Source organism: Wyeomyia smithii, chromosome 1 (genome assembly GCF_029784165.1).
Source record: "Wyeomyia smithii strain HCP4-BCI-WySm-NY-G18 chromosome 1, ASM2978416v1, whole genome shotgun sequence".
Taxonomy (NCBI): domain Eukaryota; kingdom Metazoa; phylum Arthropoda; class Insecta; order Diptera; family Culicidae; genus Wyeomyia; species Wyeomyia smithii.
The window spans coordinates 170399960-170418903 of NC_073694.1; the positions used below are offsets into that span (position 1 = coordinate 170399960).

At 38.4% G+C, this 18944-nt stretch overlaps 4 protein-coding genes across 6 annotated transcripts; 3 read left to right on the plus strand and 1 right to left on the minus strand.

The window, feature by feature from the left end:
- The first annotated feature begins 10448 nt into the window (after nucleotides 1–10448).
- On the plus strand, nucleotides 10449–11208 carry LOC129732736 (trafficking protein particle complex subunit 6b). The gene is made up of 3 exons (XM_055693886.1): nucleotides 10449–10644; nucleotides 10699–10962; nucleotides 11039–11208. The coding sequence occupies exons 1-3, from the start codon at nucleotides 10570–10572 to the stop codon at nucleotides 11162–11164; spliced, it is 465 nt and encodes a 154-aa protein (XP_055549861.1). The 5' UTR covers nucleotides 10449–10569; the 3' UTR covers nucleotides 11165–11208.
- A 7-nt stretch (nucleotides 11209–11215) lies between these two features.
- Nucleotides 11216–13617, plus strand: LOC129732732 (tRNA (guanine(10)-N2)-methyltransferase homolog). The gene is made up of 4 exons (XM_055693872.1): nucleotides 11216–11380; nucleotides 11440–12301; nucleotides 12364–12562; nucleotides 12633–13617. The coding sequence occupies exons 1-4, from the start codon at nucleotides 11315–11317 to the stop codon at nucleotides 12976–12978; spliced, it is 1473 nt and encodes a 490-aa protein (XP_055549847.1). The 5' UTR covers nucleotides 11216–11314; the 3' UTR covers nucleotides 12979–13617.
- On the minus strand, nucleotides 12993–16698 carry LOC129732705 (ADAM 17-like protease). Of its 3 annotated transcripts, XM_055693841.1 has the most exons (7): nucleotides 16501–16698; nucleotides 15664–16427; nucleotides 15403–15597; nucleotides 15142–15280; nucleotides 14161–15066; nucleotides 13944–14103; nucleotides 12993–13888 (listed from the first exon to the last, which is right to left on the minus strand). In XM_055693841.1, exons 1-7 carry the CDS (start codon nucleotides 16592–16594, stop codon nucleotides 13852–13854), a joined length of 2295 nt encoding a protein of 764 aa, XP_055549816.1. In that variant the 5' UTR covers nucleotides 16595–16698; the 3' UTR covers nucleotides 12993–13851. The 3 variants fall into 3 exon arrangements, with proteins under 3 accessions (XP_055549816.1, XP_055549810.1, XP_055549826.1); XM_055693835.1 differs by having other exon boundaries at nucleotides 14161–15280; XM_055693851.1 differs by lacking the exons at nucleotides 12993–13888; nucleotides 13944–14103; nucleotides 15142–15280 and having other exon boundaries at nucleotides 14646–15066.
- Nucleotides 16699–16793: 95 nt separating this feature from the next.
- Nucleotides 16794–18944, plus strand: LOC129732724 (methionine--tRNA ligase, mitochondrial). The gene is made up of 4 exons (XM_055693858.1): nucleotides 16794–16981; nucleotides 17051–18028; nucleotides 18090–18284; nucleotides 18340–18944. Exons 1-4 carry the CDS (start codon nucleotides 16891–16893, stop codon nucleotides 18747–18749), a joined length of 1674 nt encoding a protein of 557 aa, XP_055549833.1. The 5' UTR covers nucleotides 16794–16890; the 3' UTR covers nucleotides 18750–18944.

The following is an 18944-nucleotide window of genomic DNA, read 5'->3' on the forward strand; positions in this document are numbered from 1 at the left end:
AAGGCTCTTGAAGCCCAAACAAAAACCTGCTATCACCAGGAACATCTTCCCACAAGAAGAAAAAATATTAGAACAAGTGAGAACAATCACTAATAACCCGCATGCGGTGTCTGAAGCGGAGAAATTCCAAGCGATGTCAAATCACCTGAACAACTGCTTCACAACATTACTTAACTACAACACTGAAAAAGCAACGGGCTCAGACCCGAGCACAGAAGTTGTTTTGATAGAAATCGGCGACATGATTACAAGTTTAATGGAAAAAGTTAAAAATAAACTCGATAATAAACAATTTTAAATTTTGTACCAAATCATGGAAAATTTTACGGAAACCCTAAACATATCACAACTAAACATACACAGTTTAAGACCACTAACAAAAAGAGAAAGTATTAAAACATACCTAACTACTAAAAACATACATATTTTTTTACTACAAGAAATTTGGATCAAAGAAAACGAAAAATATAAATTTCTGAATTATGCATTTTTTAAAAATTGTAGAACAGATGGCTTCGGAGGAGCAGGAATACTAGTACACTCAACATTACAAGCAGAAGAAATCAAAATACCAAACGTCAACTTAGAACTAGTAGCAGTAAAAATTAAAAATATTAAAAACCCCACCATTTTCATTTCTCTCTATATTCCCCCAGACTCCACACTAGGGGAAATAAAGACTCCACTAGAAAATCTAGTTAACTATATACACAACAGTAATGTACCAATTATGCTAGGCGGTGACTTTAATGCTCACCACCCTCTTTGGGACAAAAACTCCAAGAAACCCGATGGTAGAGGCGAACTTTTATGTGACTTACTAGAAAACAACGACATAGTATTTCTTAATACAGGAGTACCAACAAGATGGGAAGATATCCAACGAAACGCATCAGCGATTGACCTCACACTAACGACGTTAGATCTCGCATCAAAAGTAAATTGGGAAGTTAGCAACGAAAATTTAGGTACAGATCATAAACTGATAGAATGTGAAATCCTAAATTATAAAAAATTCTCTCTTAACTCACCGCGTACTATAATAAGCAAAGGGAAAGCAATAGAAAATTTGAATGAAATTAATCCAGAAGAAATAACTGATATTAATAGTTTAGAAAACAACATTAAACATGCTTTAAACAGAGTAACATATACAATATACCCGAAAAGCAAAAAGAAGATAAAACCTTACTGGACAGAACAAATTAAAAAGTTATACGAAGAGAAGAACAAAAAACACATTCAATTTAGGAAAAATTTAACCCTAGAAAATAAACAAAAATTCAAAAAAGCAGAGAGAGAATTTATACTCAAACTTAAAAAAGAGGTAAACAAATATAGGAAAAACATGCTAGAAGAAATTAACGAAGAAACAAACGTTAACCAAATGTGGGAAATAGTAAAAGCTATTTCGTGTAATTTCAAAAACAAAAACAACGCTGAAATAATGTACAATGACCAATTGGCAAAAACATTCCTAGAAATAAACTTTGAAACTGAAAAACAAGATGAATGTGAGTTTACCAATAACACTGCAGATGAAGAAAGATATTGTAAAGGAATAGGTAGAAATAAAATGATCAGAACAATTATGAATAGGAAAGACAGCTCAGCAGGAGGTGAAAACCGATTAACATATTATTTTCTAAAAAATATCAAAACTGAGCTACTAAGTAAGATACTCGACCTAACTAACGATGTTTGGGAAAGAGGAATAATACCTAAACAATGGTTATGAATAAAAATTATCCCTATTCTAAAGCCATCTAAAGATCGGTTGAACCCAAAATCTTATAGACCGATAGCACTGATAAACATAAATCTCAAATCTATAAACAGTGAAGTCAAAAAAAGACTTAATACCTTCAGCTTAGAAAATAATCTAATTCCACCATTGTCATTAGGATTCAAAGAGAATTCTTCAACAGTAGATTGCATTAACTGTTTAATATCAACAATAACAGAAGCACATCGCAACAAATGATAGTCGCGACAATCTTCCTAGATCTCATTAAAGCTTTCGACTCCGTCGACATTAAAATTCTACTTAAACAGCTAGATAAAATGAAAATCTACTATATAAAAATGGAATTCCGTAACGCTTGATCTTATTGATATTATTCCCTCCGTCTCTGTAGTGTACAGTAATCATCATCATTTGAAATCGTTCTAAATCAGAAAAATAAGCTGTGACATAAAGGTTTTTTAACCGGAAAATGTTCGCTGATGTTCAGGAAAGACATTTGGTGAAAAATAATTAGAATCTGATTACTACAATTTGAGATATTATTCGCAAAACTACTTAAAACATGCAAAATTATGACTTTTTATACTGAATTTGCCTCTAAATCAAAATTCAAAGCGATGACATGTGATTCTTTTTTCAATAAAATGTTTGTTACGTTCAGGAAAGACATTCGAGGAAAAATAATCAGTATCTGATTACTAAAGCTTGAGATATTATACACAAAACTACGTAAAACATGCAAAATTGTGACTTTTTATACTGAATTTACATCAAAATCAAAATTCGAAGCGATGACATGAGATTCTTTTTTCATTAAGATAATTGTTAATGTTCAGGAAAGACATTTGAGGAAGAATAATTAATAGCTGATTACTTAAAATTAGAAATATTATTCACAAAACTACGTGAAAAAAGCAAAATTATGACTTTTTAAGCTGAATTTGCGTCTAAATCAAAATTCAAAGCAATGACATGTGATTCCTTATTCATTAAAATGTTTGTAATGTTAAAAAAAGACATTCGAGAAAAAAATTAGTATCTGATTACTAAAACTTGAGATATTATTCACAAAATTATTATTATTATTCACTAAATTTACCTCTAAACCAAAATTTAAAGCGATGACTTCAGATCCTTTTTTCATTAAAATGTTTGTTAATGTTCAGGAAAGACATTCGAGAAAAAATAATTAATAGCTAATTACTAAAACTTGAAATATTATTCACAAAACTGCATAAGACAAGCAAAATTATGACTTTTTATACTCAATTCGTCTCCAAATCAAAACTCAAAGAGAAGACATGTGATTTTTTTTCATTAAAAAGTTCGTTGATGTTCAAAAAAAACATTCGAGTAAAAATAACAGGTATTTGATTACTACAATTCGAGATAATATTCACAAAACTACGCGAAACATGCGAAATCATGACTTTTCATACTGAATTTGCCTCTAAATAAAAATTCGAATCTATGATCTGTGATATTTTCAAGATGAAATTAAGGGAAAATAATTTGATCATTTGAAATTTAAATAATTTCAATAAATCTACGTGAAAAATGCAAAACCAAGATTTTTAGGCTCAATTTGTCTCTAAATCATAATTCAAACCAATGCATGTGATTTTTTTCAATGAAATGTTCGTTCATGTTCAGGAATGACATTTGAGAAGAAATGTTAGGTATCTGGTTACTGAAAATGTAGATATTATTCACAAAACTAAGTAAAACGTGCAAAATCATGAATATTTAGGCTCAATTTGTCTGCAATCAAAATTCAAAGCTATGATATAAGATTGTTTTCCAATAAAATGTTAGTTAATGTTCAGGAAAGACATTTGAGAAAAAATAACACGTATCTTATTGCTAAAAGCTGACATATTACTCAAAGAACTACGTATGTTCGAGGCATTTTTGAAGATGATTTTCTGCATACAAAGAAACACCTTAAAATTCTCTCTGTGATTTTTTTTTTGAAAAACATATAATACGTGCAAAACTTTGACTTTTTAAGCATAAGCTCAAGTCGCATCCAAATAAAAATTCAAAACGATGACATGTGATTTTTCTCTCAATAAAATGTTCGTTGTTTCTTTAATATTTCCAAATATTTTTTTGCAGAAAAATCCATGTTTTGAATCAGTGCGAGTCGAGCATAAAAAATTTACATTTCTGATGTATTCGTAGATTTGTGAGTAGTAACACATTACGGGATTCGATTTACTTTTTTACCTTTACTCAAACTAGATCTTGGAACATTTAGCTGGAGGAAAGGTCCCATTTCATTGGTTTGAACATAGATTAAGAGGCGACTTAAGCATTGAAAGTCATTTTTTATTTTCTACATAGTTTTGTGGATTAAAGCAAAATTGTTAGTTATCAGAAAACCTTTACTTCTTCTCAGACGTGTTCCTTGGACACCAACAAACATTTTCGTTTTGAAAAAAATCACAAGCATCTCTTTAGATTTCATTATAGAGGAGAAATAAGCATGAATGGTCATGCTCAATTCTTCTTACTTACTCGAATTTCCTAAAAAGAGGTTTTACTGTAAACGATTGTCAAATAGCCCGAATATCACCCAGTATAGGTATATTCGAAACTGGGATGACTCCACACAACATTTTCCAAAACGGCGGCTTCCGGCTTCAGAAAAATAACCTAAAGTGGTATTTGGCCAACCATTTCAATAATTCCGAAAGTGGAACTCCATACGTCGTTTGGAAATCCGATATGGCGACTTCCAGTTTATGTGTGTTCTGTTCTTAAAATATTGAAGTATTTTAAGTAAGTTGTGCTAAAGCAGTAATGAGTTATAAAAAATGGTTCTTAAATTTAAAACCTTTGATCCCGAGCATCGCCGGGAACGTTCAACTAGTACCAAATAAAATACTTAGTTGGCTGAAAACATATTCATCAGAAAGAACCGTGTTATTAGAAACCGTTAATAAAAAACTTACTAGAACCACAAACAGGGGTTTACCTCAAGGATGCCCCCTATCCCCTCTTCTCTTCAATTTATAATCTAGCTCATTACATGAAATAACCACAGACAAAGTAATACTTGAGCAATTCGCAGACGATTTTGCAATCACAATATTAGGTGAATCCATAGAAGAAGTGGAATTGACGGCCAAAGTAGCTTTAGACAATATAAAAACAAAATTAGAAGATTTGAAAATCGAAATAAACCCAGATAAATCAGCTGTAATACTATTCACACCTAAACTAGACGAAAAAATAAACATCACAATAGGAGATCAAAACATAGAACAAATATATCAACATATATACTTAGGGTATGTAATAGACCAGAAATTATCCCACAAACTACACATTAACTACACTAACAACAAAGCCCAACAAAAACTTAATGTACTCAAAATAATATGCAAAAAGAAATACGGAGCACATCCACAAACGGCCCTCAAAATTAACAAAGCAGTTATTCGTTCTGAGATAGACTACGGTTTAACGATTTATGGAGGAGTTGCAAAAACCAATCTTCAAAAACTCAATACTACATTTAATGCAGGGATTAGAACTTGTTTAAGACTGGTTAAATCCACACCCATCAACGTCTTATACGCAGAAGCAGGGGAAATGCCTATAAAAGAAAGGGCCAACTATTTAGCCAAGAAAGAGGCCATTAAAATATTTGCCCATAACAAACCCATTATTTAAATTTTAAGTAAATTCACCGAAATCGATATGCTCCCAAAAAACTCAACCTTTTTAGAAAAAACTACATATGAAAATAACTATCTAGTAGTCCAAACCAGTAGCTCAATCATCCCTGATGAGCTAAGAAAAACCATAGAAGAAACAGATAATTTACAAATAATAACAGAAATTCCTAACATTGTAAACAAATCAAACATGAATGAATTTACCATCAGAGCATTGACGAACGAACACATCCAAAATAACTACAACAACTTTATAAAAGTATACACGGACGGATCAAAAACATCTGATAGCTGCGGTATAGGTATATGGTTTGAAAACGAAGAATCCATAAGCTGCAAAGTAAACAGAGAACTTACAATCATGAATGTTGAACTTACTGCAATCAACACAGCAATAGACGTAATCAATACACGATCAGAAAAACAATTCGTTATATGCTCAGATTCAAAATCTGGCTTAATCTCACTAAAGTCTAGAAACATTAAAAATAACTACATAGTTACAGAAATTCTAACAAAATTAAACAGAACATCTAAACAAATATCCTTTCAATGGGTTCCAGGACACAAAGGCATAACTGGAAATGACAAAGCCGATTTACTATCAAAACTAGGATGCAACAGTACAAACACAATATATACTAAACTACCACAAGCAGACGCATTTAACTTAGCTAAAAAAGAAACATTACAAGAATGGAATACACTTTACACAGAACAAGCAAAAAGTACGGGAGCACGACACTACAATATTTATCCAACTCCAACACTCAAACCCTGGTTTTACAAACTAGGACTTCAGACACACGAAATTATTTCAATAGGAAGACTTAGGTCTTTTCACACAATGACCAAAGACAAACTTAAGAAATGGAAACTAATAACAGACGCAAATTGTGACGAATGTGGAGTAACAGAGGATATAAACCACATTCTATTCAGATGCAATAAATACATAGATAACAGATATAAATTTAAATGCTTACTAACTGACGACGAGACTGAATCATTACTTAAAAAAGCCGGAACAAAAATATACAAAGAAGTAGCAGATTTTATCAAAACAAACCGTATCCAAATTTAAAAGCGCGTACAAAGGTTTTTCCCCGATCTAAATAAACAAAATATCAAACTGTCAAATCCACGAGTGAAACATTGTCAAAACGGTATCACCCCGTTACATCGAAAAGTAAAAGAGGCGAATGATGCCCAACACAACTTCACGACTGACACAACTTGGCAGTATAGTCCGTCAAGTGGCTCGCCATGAAGGAGGAGGAGAAGAAGAAATAAGTAAGCGCTTGACACCAGGCCATAGTCATAAAATCAGAGAACTTTCAGTAATCGTTTTTGGCTGAATGAACATCACAAGTCGACCACAAAAACACAGTAGCGAATTGATTTCTGAGGCTCCTTGACCAAAAATCTAAAATACCCCTTCTCATCTCAATTCGGTTAATCTAGTTCACATGGAGGGCAGCCCCCCCGCAGAAATTACCTCTGTAGAGGTTCGTTCGTTTTCTTGGGTCGATGCAACATCCACTAGTGTATATTAAACGAGCGAAAGGGAACCCGGTTACAATTCCGGAACCTGTTGAGTATACGTTTGCATTGGCGTGCAAACCGGAAACGGTAGCGCCTTTGTAATCATGGCAACATGAATCCTTTCCTTCGAGAAGCCAACAAGAGATATCGGAAGAGTTTTCTTTTCTGTTTAACAGTCATACTAGCCATGGAAGTCTTTCATAGAGAGATATGGTTGGACAGGCTAGTAGAGCATGGTAGTAGACCTTGAAAATCGAAGACTGGGGTACGCAAAGTCTCAACAGCTTGTACCGAATCCGCAGCAGGTCTCCAAGGTGTAGGGTCTCTAGTCGATAGATCAATGTGGATAAGGGAAGTCGGGAAATTAGATCCGTAACTTCGGGATAAGGATTGGCTCTGAAGACTGTGATGACTCGGGCTACGGGGCTGCCGGGTCGCGGGTCTATCGAATTAAAACAAAGTGGCGAAATACCAATCGTTAATAGTGTTGTTTTGCAAAAACCTAAAGCTTGATATGTTGAAGCAAGGTTTCGCTACCGTTTTTAATTTAGCCTGTGTCTCTGGAAGGGTACTTACCCCACCTTTCCCCTTGATAAATCCGGAACAAATGTCCCCTACTGTCCCAAAAACTATGATAAATTTGTGATCCTTTGAAAAAGGTTCGATCAAATTCGGTTTAGATCTTGCGGAATGGCAGGTAAAGAATTTTCATATTTTCGGCTCTAGTACGCAAGTGTTAATTAAAAATGTCAAATAATTTAGAATGTTAACAATATAATAACTGAATAGGGTAAGGTGGGGCAAGATGGGTCAAATAAGCCAAATTTTCAATATCTCGTAACTGAAGTAACTTTTGGTCTACTTTTCAGATGATTATATTGATGTTATGCATATTTTATAAAATTACGCTAAAAAATAACAAAAATCAAGTGTTGGTTCGCTTTTACAGAATTTTTAGAAAAGCTTGTTTTATATTGCACTGTAAAAAAGGCGGGGCAAGATGGGTCATTTGGTGGGGTAAGATGGGTCACCCTCTCAAACAGAACAAAATTATGATTAAATCTCAACGAAATTTTTATGGATAGCAAGAAAAATGCCTTCTCTTCATAGATAACAAAAATATTGGGTCATCTCGTCCATATTATACCGCCGAAGGGATTAAATTTTCCTCGGCGATTACTTTTTGTAGCATTTTGAAGAACTTCGCTACTGTCGACTTATTGAAGCAATGAATGTTTTTTCAAAGTGACAACACCATGCGTCGAATCTAGCCTTAAAACTGAAATGTTGACAAAACTATACTGCCTTGTCTTGGGTGACCTATACTGCCCCAATCATTAATTTAGGCCACGATTGCAATATTCATGTTTATTTTACATTTATTTATGCTCAAAAGCATATTATTTAGTACATCATGAGTAAAACTGCTTCTGCAATAAAGGTTTACTTCAAATTATATAGCGTACGACGAAAGAACACGTTTTTTTCAAAAGTGTAAATCGCCTAAGAAACTTAGCGAAAAAATCACAGGAAGGTTGTATGCAAAGCCACAACCGCAAGGTTGAAGTAGAATACTTTTATAAGAAAGATAACCCGGCTGCTTGCGTGTCAGTCATTTTTTCTAGTAAATAAACGTTGACCGTTCATTTGCAGTATTGTAATTTCTTTTTGTTTGATATTTTGAATGAAGTTCATTGAATATTTTTAAATTTTGTGCAAATGGGAAGTTGAAGTGCTGCCGAATTGTAATATGTACATTTAATACGACATCATTAAACGGGAACGGAACAAAGGCTACGGTTATGCAGAACGCGAATGACGGCGCGATGCGATTCGCCTTACCGTGTGAAATGTACAGCTCTTTTTTAGGCGAAGTAGAGCTATACATTTCAACACATTTCTTCTTGCCGAATAGCATCGCGCCGTTATTTGCGTTTTGCATAACCGTAGCCAAACACTAAGCGACGCAAACACGTAATAATAGTCAGAGTATGCATGTAGATGAAGATAATTATAGTTAATTTGGATTATAGCGCAAAACGAGAAAATATTAATTTGTGTTCTTCAAATTTCAGTTGTTCAATTTTATATCCGATGAAAAGTCTGTTTATTATCTGATGAAGCTTTTATATAGGCCAAATGATGCATTTCCAATTTACTAGGTCCATAACTCTGTCGACCGTGCTTGGGAAAGCGCGGTATAACGACCAATCAGAGGTCAAATTTTGTGTTTTGACAAGGCTTAAGAATTTTCAATAGTACAATAGTTCGAATAAAAAAATTGCAATTTCATGCATTTGGTAAGAATCTTAGAAGATTTTCTAATCGATTGCTGCAAAAACGAAGGAAATCCATCGAAAACTAACCGATTTATTAGCATTTGAAATTGGACATATTTCTCACTTTTTTCAGTTTTAGATTTTCATTTCACATCCCTATGTAGCCGAACTTCCTGAGAGAAGTATTCTACTTCAAAATATTTTATTTATTAAAAACAAGCAATATGCAAATATGAACAATGAACACGTGATACGTAGTCAAAAATACGTTAAGCACCATGCAAAATTAGTGTCATCACAAAAAAAAAATTATTTCACGCTCAAAAACGGCACTGACCCATCTTGCCCCGTGACCCATCTTACCTTACTGTTTTTTCCGGTTACGGTGATGCTGGAGAATAGTTTTCTGGGCATTGGTGCATTCTGGGAAACGGTTTTCTGGTAACTAGTACTATCAGGGGTTTAGAGTTCTGGTAACTAGTATATTCTGGGATTTGGCATTCTGGAGAATGGTTCATTCTGGGGAAAATCCTTCGACACTTTATTTTCTGGGGAATGGTTTTCTAGGAAAAGTCGGACAACCTTCCAAAATTCCCGTAAAAAAACGCAGGCAAAAAGAGCAAGGCAAGTAAGTACTGCACTTGGTACATAGTTGGCGCTGATGTGAAAATCAGCGTTTCGTTTCATTTCATTTAAAAACTTCGCAATTCGCGACTACGAAGGTGCTGATATTTGTTTGGTTTTTGCATGAGAAAAAAGGAGGGAAATATTTTTGCTTTTGTCATCACACGCATATGAGAGTTGTCTTTACACTCCATAAAAATGTCTCCACACATAAGAAATCTGTAAACACGGTCCCCATTGAAAGTTAGCAAAAATATAATGAAAACATCAACTCGAGTGCGGTTATTCAATCGACTGTTTGGCTGTTCGCGCTGCGTCATGTATTTCGACATCAGCGCCATCAAAATATAAAAGTGTCATTTACTCGAACAACCAATTCTGCAAATGTAAAATATTAAATAACATGTAACATTATGGAACCACGGTGGATTCGAAATGAAAATGGAGCCAACAATAGAATAATAATCATTTTTACCGCCACCTATGTGTCGAATTGCGCTTTTATTTGCCAATCGTTCCATCACGGGCAATTTTAATCTATAAACAGTATAAACCAGCTACAAAGAACGGTGAAATGAAATTTGTTGAGGTTGGTGGATCATAACAACAGCCACGGGAAAACTGTGTTTCGGTTCCGGAGTCAAGAAAGAAAAAGATAATTTATATATATAAATACATTACAGCTGTAATGGCTGAAGAAGCAATATTCGAGTACCTTCACTCCGAAATAGTAAACTATATTCTGTTCAAAGAGGGCAATAAGGTATTTTTCAACGATTGACGTTTTCCCAAAAAAATACCATCTCTTTCACTACAGGAAAATGACTTATCAGCGTTAGAGTATATCGGTTATTCGACCGGCTACCGGATTATCGAACGGCTGACTCGTGAATGGCCCCGTTTTAAGGACGAACTGGACACGATGAAGTTCATCTGCACGGACTTTTGGAGTTCAATCTACCGGAAGCAGATCGACAATCTGCGGACCAACCACCAGGGCGTATACGTCCTACAGGATAATGCGTTTCGCTTTTTGACCCGACTGTCAGCGAGCTCGCAGTATCTGGAGCACGCCCCAAAGGTAAGTTCCGATGGTTGCGTACCGGCTATGTGAAATGAATTAATGTTAATTTGGTTCTTTTTACTTTTGGTGTTAGTTTGTGGCGTTTACATGCGGTCTAGTTAGAGGTAGCTTAGCCAATCTCGGTATTACGAGTACGGTCACAGCTGAGGTCCAAACTATGCCCTCTTGCAAGTTTCATATACAGGTCAATAGAGGATAGTTTGTTTTTGATTACCCTATAATAAAACCATCATTAAAATGTCAGTGATTGTTTGACGTTTGTGAATGGAAAAAGAACAACTGTCACATCATAAGTTTGTAAACATTGTATCAGGGAAACGTGCGTTTTTTTTTGTTTTGTGAACTGATTATGTCCGCTCAATGGAAAAAGTATGTTTTGTGGTTTGCTCAGGAGCACGTCGACTTTCGGCAAGCCGTAAGTGTTTGTTTTTTTTTATCGATGAGCAAAACGATTAAATAAATAATTTAATCCAGGAAATCGCTTCGCTTCTTCGATTATGGAATTTACCAATGAGAACCGCTCAAGATCACAAACCTGAAAATCCATTTTGGATTGTAGAACTTCAAAACGATGAGTCTGCCAAAAAGCTGGCTTCTCGGTCGATGTCACTGCGGTGTATTTTTGAGCTGTGGTCCCACTCGAAATCGTTCAGTGCCTTCCACGAACAGTTAAGTGGATTCATTCAAACCAACAGATCGGCATTAGACTCGTTGTTCAGTAAGGATCGCAGCTTTAAGGTGACTGTCGAAACGTACAATAAACATTTCAGCCAAGCGGAGAAAGTGGCTAAAATGGAGACGATGCATTATTTGCCAGCTGAAGGTCCTGTTAAATTGAACGCACCGGATGTTCACTATTGGTATCTGGAATTCTGGGGTTTGGACCCGATGGACGTTCCCGAGCAACCGTTGGATATTATGTTCGGTAAATGGGTGGCTGATGGGAGTCGGGATACCATCAACGAGTTATCGCTGAAGAAGCGTAAATTTATCGGGAATACATCGATGGATCCACAGTTGTCGCTGCTGATGGCCAATCAGGCTCTGGCAAAGCGAGGTGATGTAGTTTTTGATCCATTTGTTGGATCTGGTTCGCTGCTGGTGGCTGCAGCTAAGTTTGGTGCCTACGTTATGGGTTCAGATATCGATTACATGACGGTACACGGTAAGTCCAAGCCAACCAGGGCGAATCAAAAGGTGCGCGCGTGCGATGAAAGTATCTACGCCAACCTGACACAGTACGGTTGCGAGGGACAGTACCTAGATGTTCTAATTTCGGACTTCAGCAGGAGTATTTGGAATGATTGCATTCAGTTCGATAGCATAGTAACGGATCGTAAGTGGATAGAATGATTATGGCATGTTGTTGGGCTGATGATAATGATGGTTTAATTTTAGCCCCGTATGGAATTCGAGAAGCTACGGAACGGGTCGAATTTAAAACGCAACGACGGGCCACTTGTTTAAATGAAGGAGTTGTGCACTATCCGTCCACATCGCCTTACCAGTTTGATCAACTGTACCGTGATCTACTTAACTTTTCCGCTCAGCATCTTAAAATGGGAGGACGTTTAGTTTGCTGGTTTCCACTTCTTAGGTAAAAAGGAGCAGTTTTAGTTTAAGTACAAGCTTACCAATGACCAATGCATTCTTTGGACTGTTTTTAGAAAAGATTTTTCGCCGGAAATGGTGCCGCAGCATAAATGTTTACAGTTGATAGCTAACTCAGAGCAGCCGCTGACGGTTTACAGTGCGCGTCGTTTGTTGACCTACGAGAAAGTATCGGATCGATCGGAAGATATGCTTGCGTACGAGCTGTCACAGGTAATGGTGGATAGTTTCCGGCAGCGTTTGATGAGCACGGTGTTACAAAACAGTGGCACACGAAAGGAACGTCGGTTAGCATTACGAAAGGTGGGTGTCGAAGAAGCCATCAAACGAGGAAAGAAGCTTGCCGCAGACGGAAAGTGGAAATATGAATTACAACAGAATGACAACACTTCGGATAAGTGAAAACGAGTGTCCTATTTCATTAAAAGAAATTCCGATGTTTTTATTTTCTAGTTTAAGTGGGATTGTTGCGCTCTTAAAGGAAAGGAATTGTGTGATAATATTTGAACGGGTCTACTACGAAAGGCTGAAACTCAAAAGGCTGAAACATGAAAGGCTGAAATTCGAAAGGCTGAATCACGAAAGGCTGAAAACTACATAAGGCTGAAAACACGAAAGGCTGAAAACACGAAAGGCTGAATCACGAAAAGCTGAAAAATCATAAGGCTGAAATTCACAAAGTTCATTTCTAAAAGAACACTCGCGGCCTACGGCCGACTCGATTGTCCGAGATGTATGCTGTCCTTACTCGCTATCGCTCGTTCGGACTAAACTAGGGGATCACCCCTACGAGTCAGTAGACCTAGGAAAACGAACGAACCTATACAGAGGTGATTTCTGCGGGGGGGCTGCCCCCCCGCAGTGGCCGGCGCTTCCGACGGCGGGTCGCCGGCGCACACTCGCGGCCTTCGGCCGTCTCGCCCTGAATTATCTAGGAAACGTGTACAAGAGTCAAGTGTGTATAGATTCAAATGTTGCCGAAAATTATTTTCCATTGCACAAACCAATTAATACTCAAACATTAAACTCTTTCACCTTATAAAGGTTTGTTATCCATGTGTCCGAATTTTTCAACGATTATGATTAAAGTTACAAAAGTTTCAGCCTTTCATGTTTCAGCCTTTTGTTCATTCAGCCTTTTGTGGTTTCAGCCTTTTGTGCATTCAGCCTTTCGTTATGAAACATACTTTTCAGCCTTTCGAGTTTCAGCCTTTCGGGTTTCAGCCTTTTGAGTTTCAGCCTTTCGTTACTAACCCTATTTGAACTGGTTGGATCTTACATTCGAGCTACGGTGATTTTTTGCCGGGGGACCCTGAAATATCAATTTTAAAGTTAAACTGATTCGCTTTCGTCAAAGTACTAAAAACCTTATATGAATAACCCGCCGACGATCACTAGGATGAATTAAGTCTAATTTCTGGCTCCACTCGTATTCTTTCCAGTCTTCCTTTCGTTTTTTCCGATCGAAGTACGATATTATGCAGCTTACCGGAATCCAAAACAAGGCGGTCAGCATAACGACTGCCACTGGAACAGAAAAATCATAAGCGTCCAAACGGTCGGAGTTAAGTGTCTAAAACTTACTGACGATATTGTCACGCAAGAAGCGCAAAACTTTGTTGATGTTAATTTCCTCAATGATATCCCAGAAACGTTCCACAACGTCCTGTATCGTTTTCTCGCACATTCCTTTATTACAGAAACCCTGAATACAGGGAGTACCGTCTGGCAGGACATCGGGGGGTTCCACAGGGAAGCAGGTTTCGTTTATGCTTTGCCGGCAGCACCGCTTGCACGCATCCGCCATTGTGTCGCACATACAGCTTTGCAGTCCTTGCGTTTCGCAGTAGGGCACACATTTGCCGTTACGACACTGGCCTCTCTCCTGGCACATGGTTCCATCACCCATGGGGGGACTTTTCGGACAGTCGGCGTGGTTTCCAGTACAGCGAGCTTCCTGTTCGCATGTAGCATACTGTGCCTCGCGGCATTTTACTCCGGCCATCATGTACTGACAATTCTGGCAGCAAGGAGAGTTTTTATCACTACAAACCGCTCCCTGATTCCGACGCAGTTTACAATTCTTGTCACAGCAAGCATCGTTATCTTCCGTCCCAAGCAAACCTGCATCGCATTGTTCGTCACCCTCGACACGTAGATTCCCGCAGAACGACTCTTCTGGTTCGGAAAAACATCGACCTGACTTGGCCTGTAAAACCTTACGGATCGAGCGCAGCGAGCAGGGTGAAAACTTTTTGTTGTTGACATCGTACCCGCTGACCGAATAAGTGTACATCAGGAAACTACCGCCCTGTGAAGCACTAGGTGAACATTCCGAAATATCTGGATCATGCTCTGAACCCCAGTTATGACCAAACTCGTGAGCCGTCACCAGATCTGCTTCACGTGTAATGACACGCTGGCCATAGTGATTACGCGAACTGCTGAGACCAGAGTTCAGATAAAGAGTGTAACCATTTTTGAAGTATTCTAGGAAAGGTAGAAATAGAAAGTTAGGGACTACCAATAAAACCATACGGCTTTCGAGAACTAGAAAAAAAGCACCTGGCGTACAAATGCCACCGACGGAGTTTCGCCGCGGCGAACCAACGTACGCTAATCCCAAAATACCACCCTCAAACTTGAGGTCTGTGAATAGATGAGCCAGACAAAAGTCTTTGTGGCTGTATTCGCGAGAAAATACCTTCAAATTTTTAAATGATAACAATCCGAGCAGCGTGTTTGAATGACAGATAGATGGGTAAGTTGGTGTATTGGATTTCAGCTTTTGTGGTGTTGTAAAGAACTGCAGTACTCGAAACTTACCTCCAGTAGATTGCGAACGTCCCACTTTTCTCGGACCATATTGTAGTGTGCTTCGCCTCCTCGCACTCTTGTTGGTTCCGAATGAACCACTATCTTTTTAATAACGAATCCCATCCCTTTGAATCCTTCCTGATCGGATCGATCTTGCCATATCGTGTCGTTATAGATCTTGTGAACTCGATCTATCAAACTGATCTGAAAATGACAGCAAATAGTTTCAAAATGCGCTACCTCAGAGTAAACGACGTCAAAAAAATCTACCAGATAATTAATGGTAGTTTTGGTGTTGCTTCCGCCCATTTCCTGAAAGAATCGATAATCCGCCACCAGCAGCAACGGGCAACGCGTTTTAGTAGGAGTGTACTCATACTGATCTGCCTGGCGTTTCTTTCTTGCCGATCGCTGCTCGCTAGTCGTCGGTTCCGTTACGGCCCATACTGATCCAGAAGATTCGGTTTGCTCCAAGTTTGCGCCTTTGTCTTCGTTTTCCTCATCGTGGTGTTCAAGCTCCAATCCTTCCTTGACGTAGCCACAGGTTCTCGCAACGCCTCCCATATCGCTGACCCCAACGGCTTCCACGTCGTCCCAGCTGAATTTGATATCGGACGACTTGTACGCTATCATATGTCTACCATCCGGTTGGTCGAGGTGTCGCCAAGAAGGTTCAATATGATACGTTTCATCTGGCAGTACGACCGACGCCGTTAGAATTCCGTTCTCTAAGTGTGCATTGACGTGCGAGTTGGTTTCCCCGAACACTCGACCTCTAAAAAAGTTATCTCGATCCAGATGAACGATCGATTCTGTTCCGCTGCCATCGACTGAATAAGCTCTGAAGTTACTGTGCAGAACTTCCCGATGGGGGTGTAGTATCAGACGAAAATTGCGCCCCAGTACCCGAAATTCCACCTCCTTAATGGTGTTGAACGGATGACTACTGTGCGTGGTCCCACGTTTCGTGATCCGGTGTCGCAGGTCGTCCACGTGCAACGTTTCGTAGTGCTTTAGATTTTTGTGCAACTGGGCTGAAATTTGCATCGCAGAAAAACAATTCAAATTTTCTTTTCCTGCATACAGGGGTACGAATTTTTTACTAACCGTTTATGACTGGCAGCCAATAGAAACACGCAACCAATATGCCGAAAACCACAATGTTGCTTGCCCAAATGCGATTACAGTGATTTTCAGTCATTTTGATAAGATCGCACTGAGTTATTTTGCAAAAATTGATGAACTAACACTTTGGTGAGAAAAATTTTTCACTCGTCAGCCATCTTTGTCTTTTTCTTGTTTTTTGCTGAGAAAATTCGTACACAACTGTCATGATTCCACGGATTTGCGATCAGCTGATGGCAATTGTCAAAATCAGCTGTTTTCTGTTTTTCGGTTGTTTGTTGACCGCTGTACTGAAACAGTTCCGCTGTAAAAAAAACACGTCCTGTATTGATTTTATTTCGGCTTTTGCTGAAATTACAAAATTTATCTGGTATGTTGCAAAGCCTTATCCAGTTGAGAACATTTTGTCACAAATCGAAATCGTTTTCATTTGTGACCACACCGATTTTTTACGTTAATGCTGGTGAGTACCGACAGCTCGAGTTTTCCCTAACATAATAATTTACTTTGACGAGCTTGCCACATGTTTCAGCTCCCCACATTGGACACCTGTATTCAGCGGTTATCGCTGACGCCATTCATCGTTTCGCAGGTCTCGTGTATGGCTCTACGGTGCCGCATAACGGGGCTATCTTTAGCACAGGAACCGATGAGCATGGCACGAAGATACAGCAAGCGGCTTTGAAGCATTCTGTACCGGTGGAACGTTACTGTCAGCAGATTTCCGACCAATATCGACAACTTTTCCGCAACTTTAGAGTCGGCCATACTCGATTCATTCGAACAACCGAAACTGACCATGCGGTTGCTGTATCTCGCTTTTGGAGTGCATTAGAGGCAAGTGGATGCATTTATTCAGCACAGTACTCCGGTTGGTATTCCGTACCAGATGAGACATTTTTAACCGATAGTCAGTTGAAAGAGAACGACCAAAGAGTCAAAGTTTCCGTTGAATCTGGGCATCCAGTCGAATGGACCGAAGAAACAAACTACATGTTCCGTCTGGATCGTCATCAGCAGGATGTCCTACATTGGATCAAATCTTGTGAAGATCGAATAGTGCCTGTAAAGTTCCGGAAAATACTACTGGACTTACTGGAAGAACCGCTCCCAGACATATCTATATCGCGCCCAAAGTCTCGCGTTTCTTGGGGAATCGAAGTTCCCAATGATCCCACTCAAAGCGTGTATGTGTGGTTGGATGCCTTGGTAAACTACCTAACTGTGGCCGGTTACCCCGGTCAGTTCGATCGAAACTGGCCACCAACTGTACAGGTGCTGGGGAAAGATATTTTAAAATTCCACGGCATTTATTGGCCTGCTTTTCTGCTAGCAGCAGGTCTCGAACCACCACAGAAGCTACTGGTACATTCCCACTGGACAGTGGACAGCCAGAAAATGTCGAAAAGCAAGTTTAACGTAATCGATCCCAACGAGAGGGCTGAGCTGTACACGCATGAGGGTATTCGTTACTTCCTGCTGAGGGAGGGTGTAGCACACAGTGATGGAAGTAGGATTTGTTGTAAAACGCAAGAAGGTCATTGAATTATAAAATGTTGGTTTACTTTTAGACTATAGTGACACGAAGATCATGCGAATTTTGAACGCTGAATTGGCAGATTCGTTTGGTAATTTACTGTCTCGTTGTTGTGGCAAAGCGCTTAATCCGGACGCGATCGTTCCTGTGGTTGACCAGAACATTCTAGATAAGCTATCCCTATCTGAGAGTGCAAAGAAAATGCTAGATCTGCTACAGGCGATGTCAGGTTCGTTGCTATCTACTTTTTGAAACGTTCAACAAATTTAATTGATTCATTTTAGACAAATGCTTCGCTCACTATCAACAGTACAACTTTTATCTAGTGGTGGATTGCGTAGTGCAGCTTCTTCACGCAACTAACACTTTCTTCGAGACTTGCGCCCCTTGGAAGCTGAAAGATCAACAGCAGCGAACCGAGTTGCACACCATTCTGGGAATCACGATGGAGGTGTTGCGTCAAGTTGGTATTATACTGCAGCCGATAGTTCCTGGTTTGAGCAGCAGAGTGTTAGATAAGCTAAGTGTGCCACACGACCGAAGGCTGTGGAACGATCTGCAACTACAGGTCAATAGAACTGAGCGACCTCTGGCAGCGGAAGGAGATACGGTGCTGTTTCGAAGAATTTTACTTCCCAAACAGGAAGCGACGAAGGGAGAGCCAAAGGCTAGGAAAGTTAAAAAGAAGAATTAGATAATATTATATAGAATCGTTTGCAGAAGATTAAGCTCATGATTCTATTCTGATGACTGACTGAGAAATTTGTTTGTAAAAATGTTTAAATGACTCCTCGTTTTTTTATGTTTTGAGTTTGGTTAAAACTTTAAGCATATTTTTTTATGCACATCAAGTTATTGTTATGGTAGAAAATAGTAGTCTTTAAATCCA

Excerpts from the sequence above, each read along its gene's own strand:
- LOC129732736 (XM_055693886.1), top strand. The coding sequence starts at position 10,570 with ATGGCTGAAGAAGCAATATTCGAGTACCTTCACTCCGAAATAGTAAAC. Across the intron at positions 10,645-10,698 it reads TGTTCAAAGAGGGCAATAAG|GAAAATGACTTATCAGCGTT; the intron begins GTATTTTTCAAC and ends CTTTCACTACAG. Across the intron at positions 10,963-11,038 it reads ATCTGGAGCACGCCCCAAAG|TTTGTGGCGTTTACATGCGG; the intron begins GTAAGTTCCGAT and ends TTTTGGTGTTAG.
- LOC129732732 (XM_055693872.1), top strand. The coding sequence starts at position 11,315 with ATGTCCGCTCAATGGAAAAAGTATGTTTTGTGGTTTGCTCAGGAGCAC. Across the intron at positions 11,381-11,439 it reads ACGTCGACTTTCGGCAAGCC|GAAATCGCTTCGCTTCTTCG; the intron begins GTAAGTGTTTGT and ends AATTTAATCCAG. Across the intron at positions 12,302-12,363 it reads CGATAGCATAGTAACGGATC|CCCCGTATGGAATTCGAGAA; the intron begins GTAAGTGGATAG and ends GTTTAATTTTAG.
- LOC129732705 (XM_055693835.1), bottom strand. The coding sequence starts at position 16,594 with ATGACTGAAAATCACTGTAATCGCATTTGGGCAAGCAACATTGTGGTT. Across the intron at positions 15,598-15,663 it reads AAACTACCATTAATTATCTG|ATCAGTTTGATAGATCGAGT; the intron begins GTAGATTTTTTT and ends TGTCATTTTCAG. Across the intron at positions 15,281-15,402 it reads ACGTTCGCAATCTACTGGAG|GTATTTTCTCGCGAATACAG; the intron begins GTAAGTTTCGAG and ends AAAAATTTGAAG.
- LOC129732724 (XM_055693858.1), top strand. The coding sequence starts at position 16,891 with ATGTTGCAAAGCCTTATCCAGTTGAGAACATTTTGTCACAAATCGAAA. Across the intron at positions 18,029-18,089 it reads TGTAGCACACAGTGATGGAA|ACTATAGTGACACGAAGATC; the intron begins GTAGGATTTGTT and ends GTTTACTTTTAG. Across the intron at positions 18,285-18,339 it reads TCTGCTACAGGCGATGTCAG|ACAAATGCTTCGCTCACTAT; the intron begins GTTCGTTGCTAT and ends GATTCATTTTAG.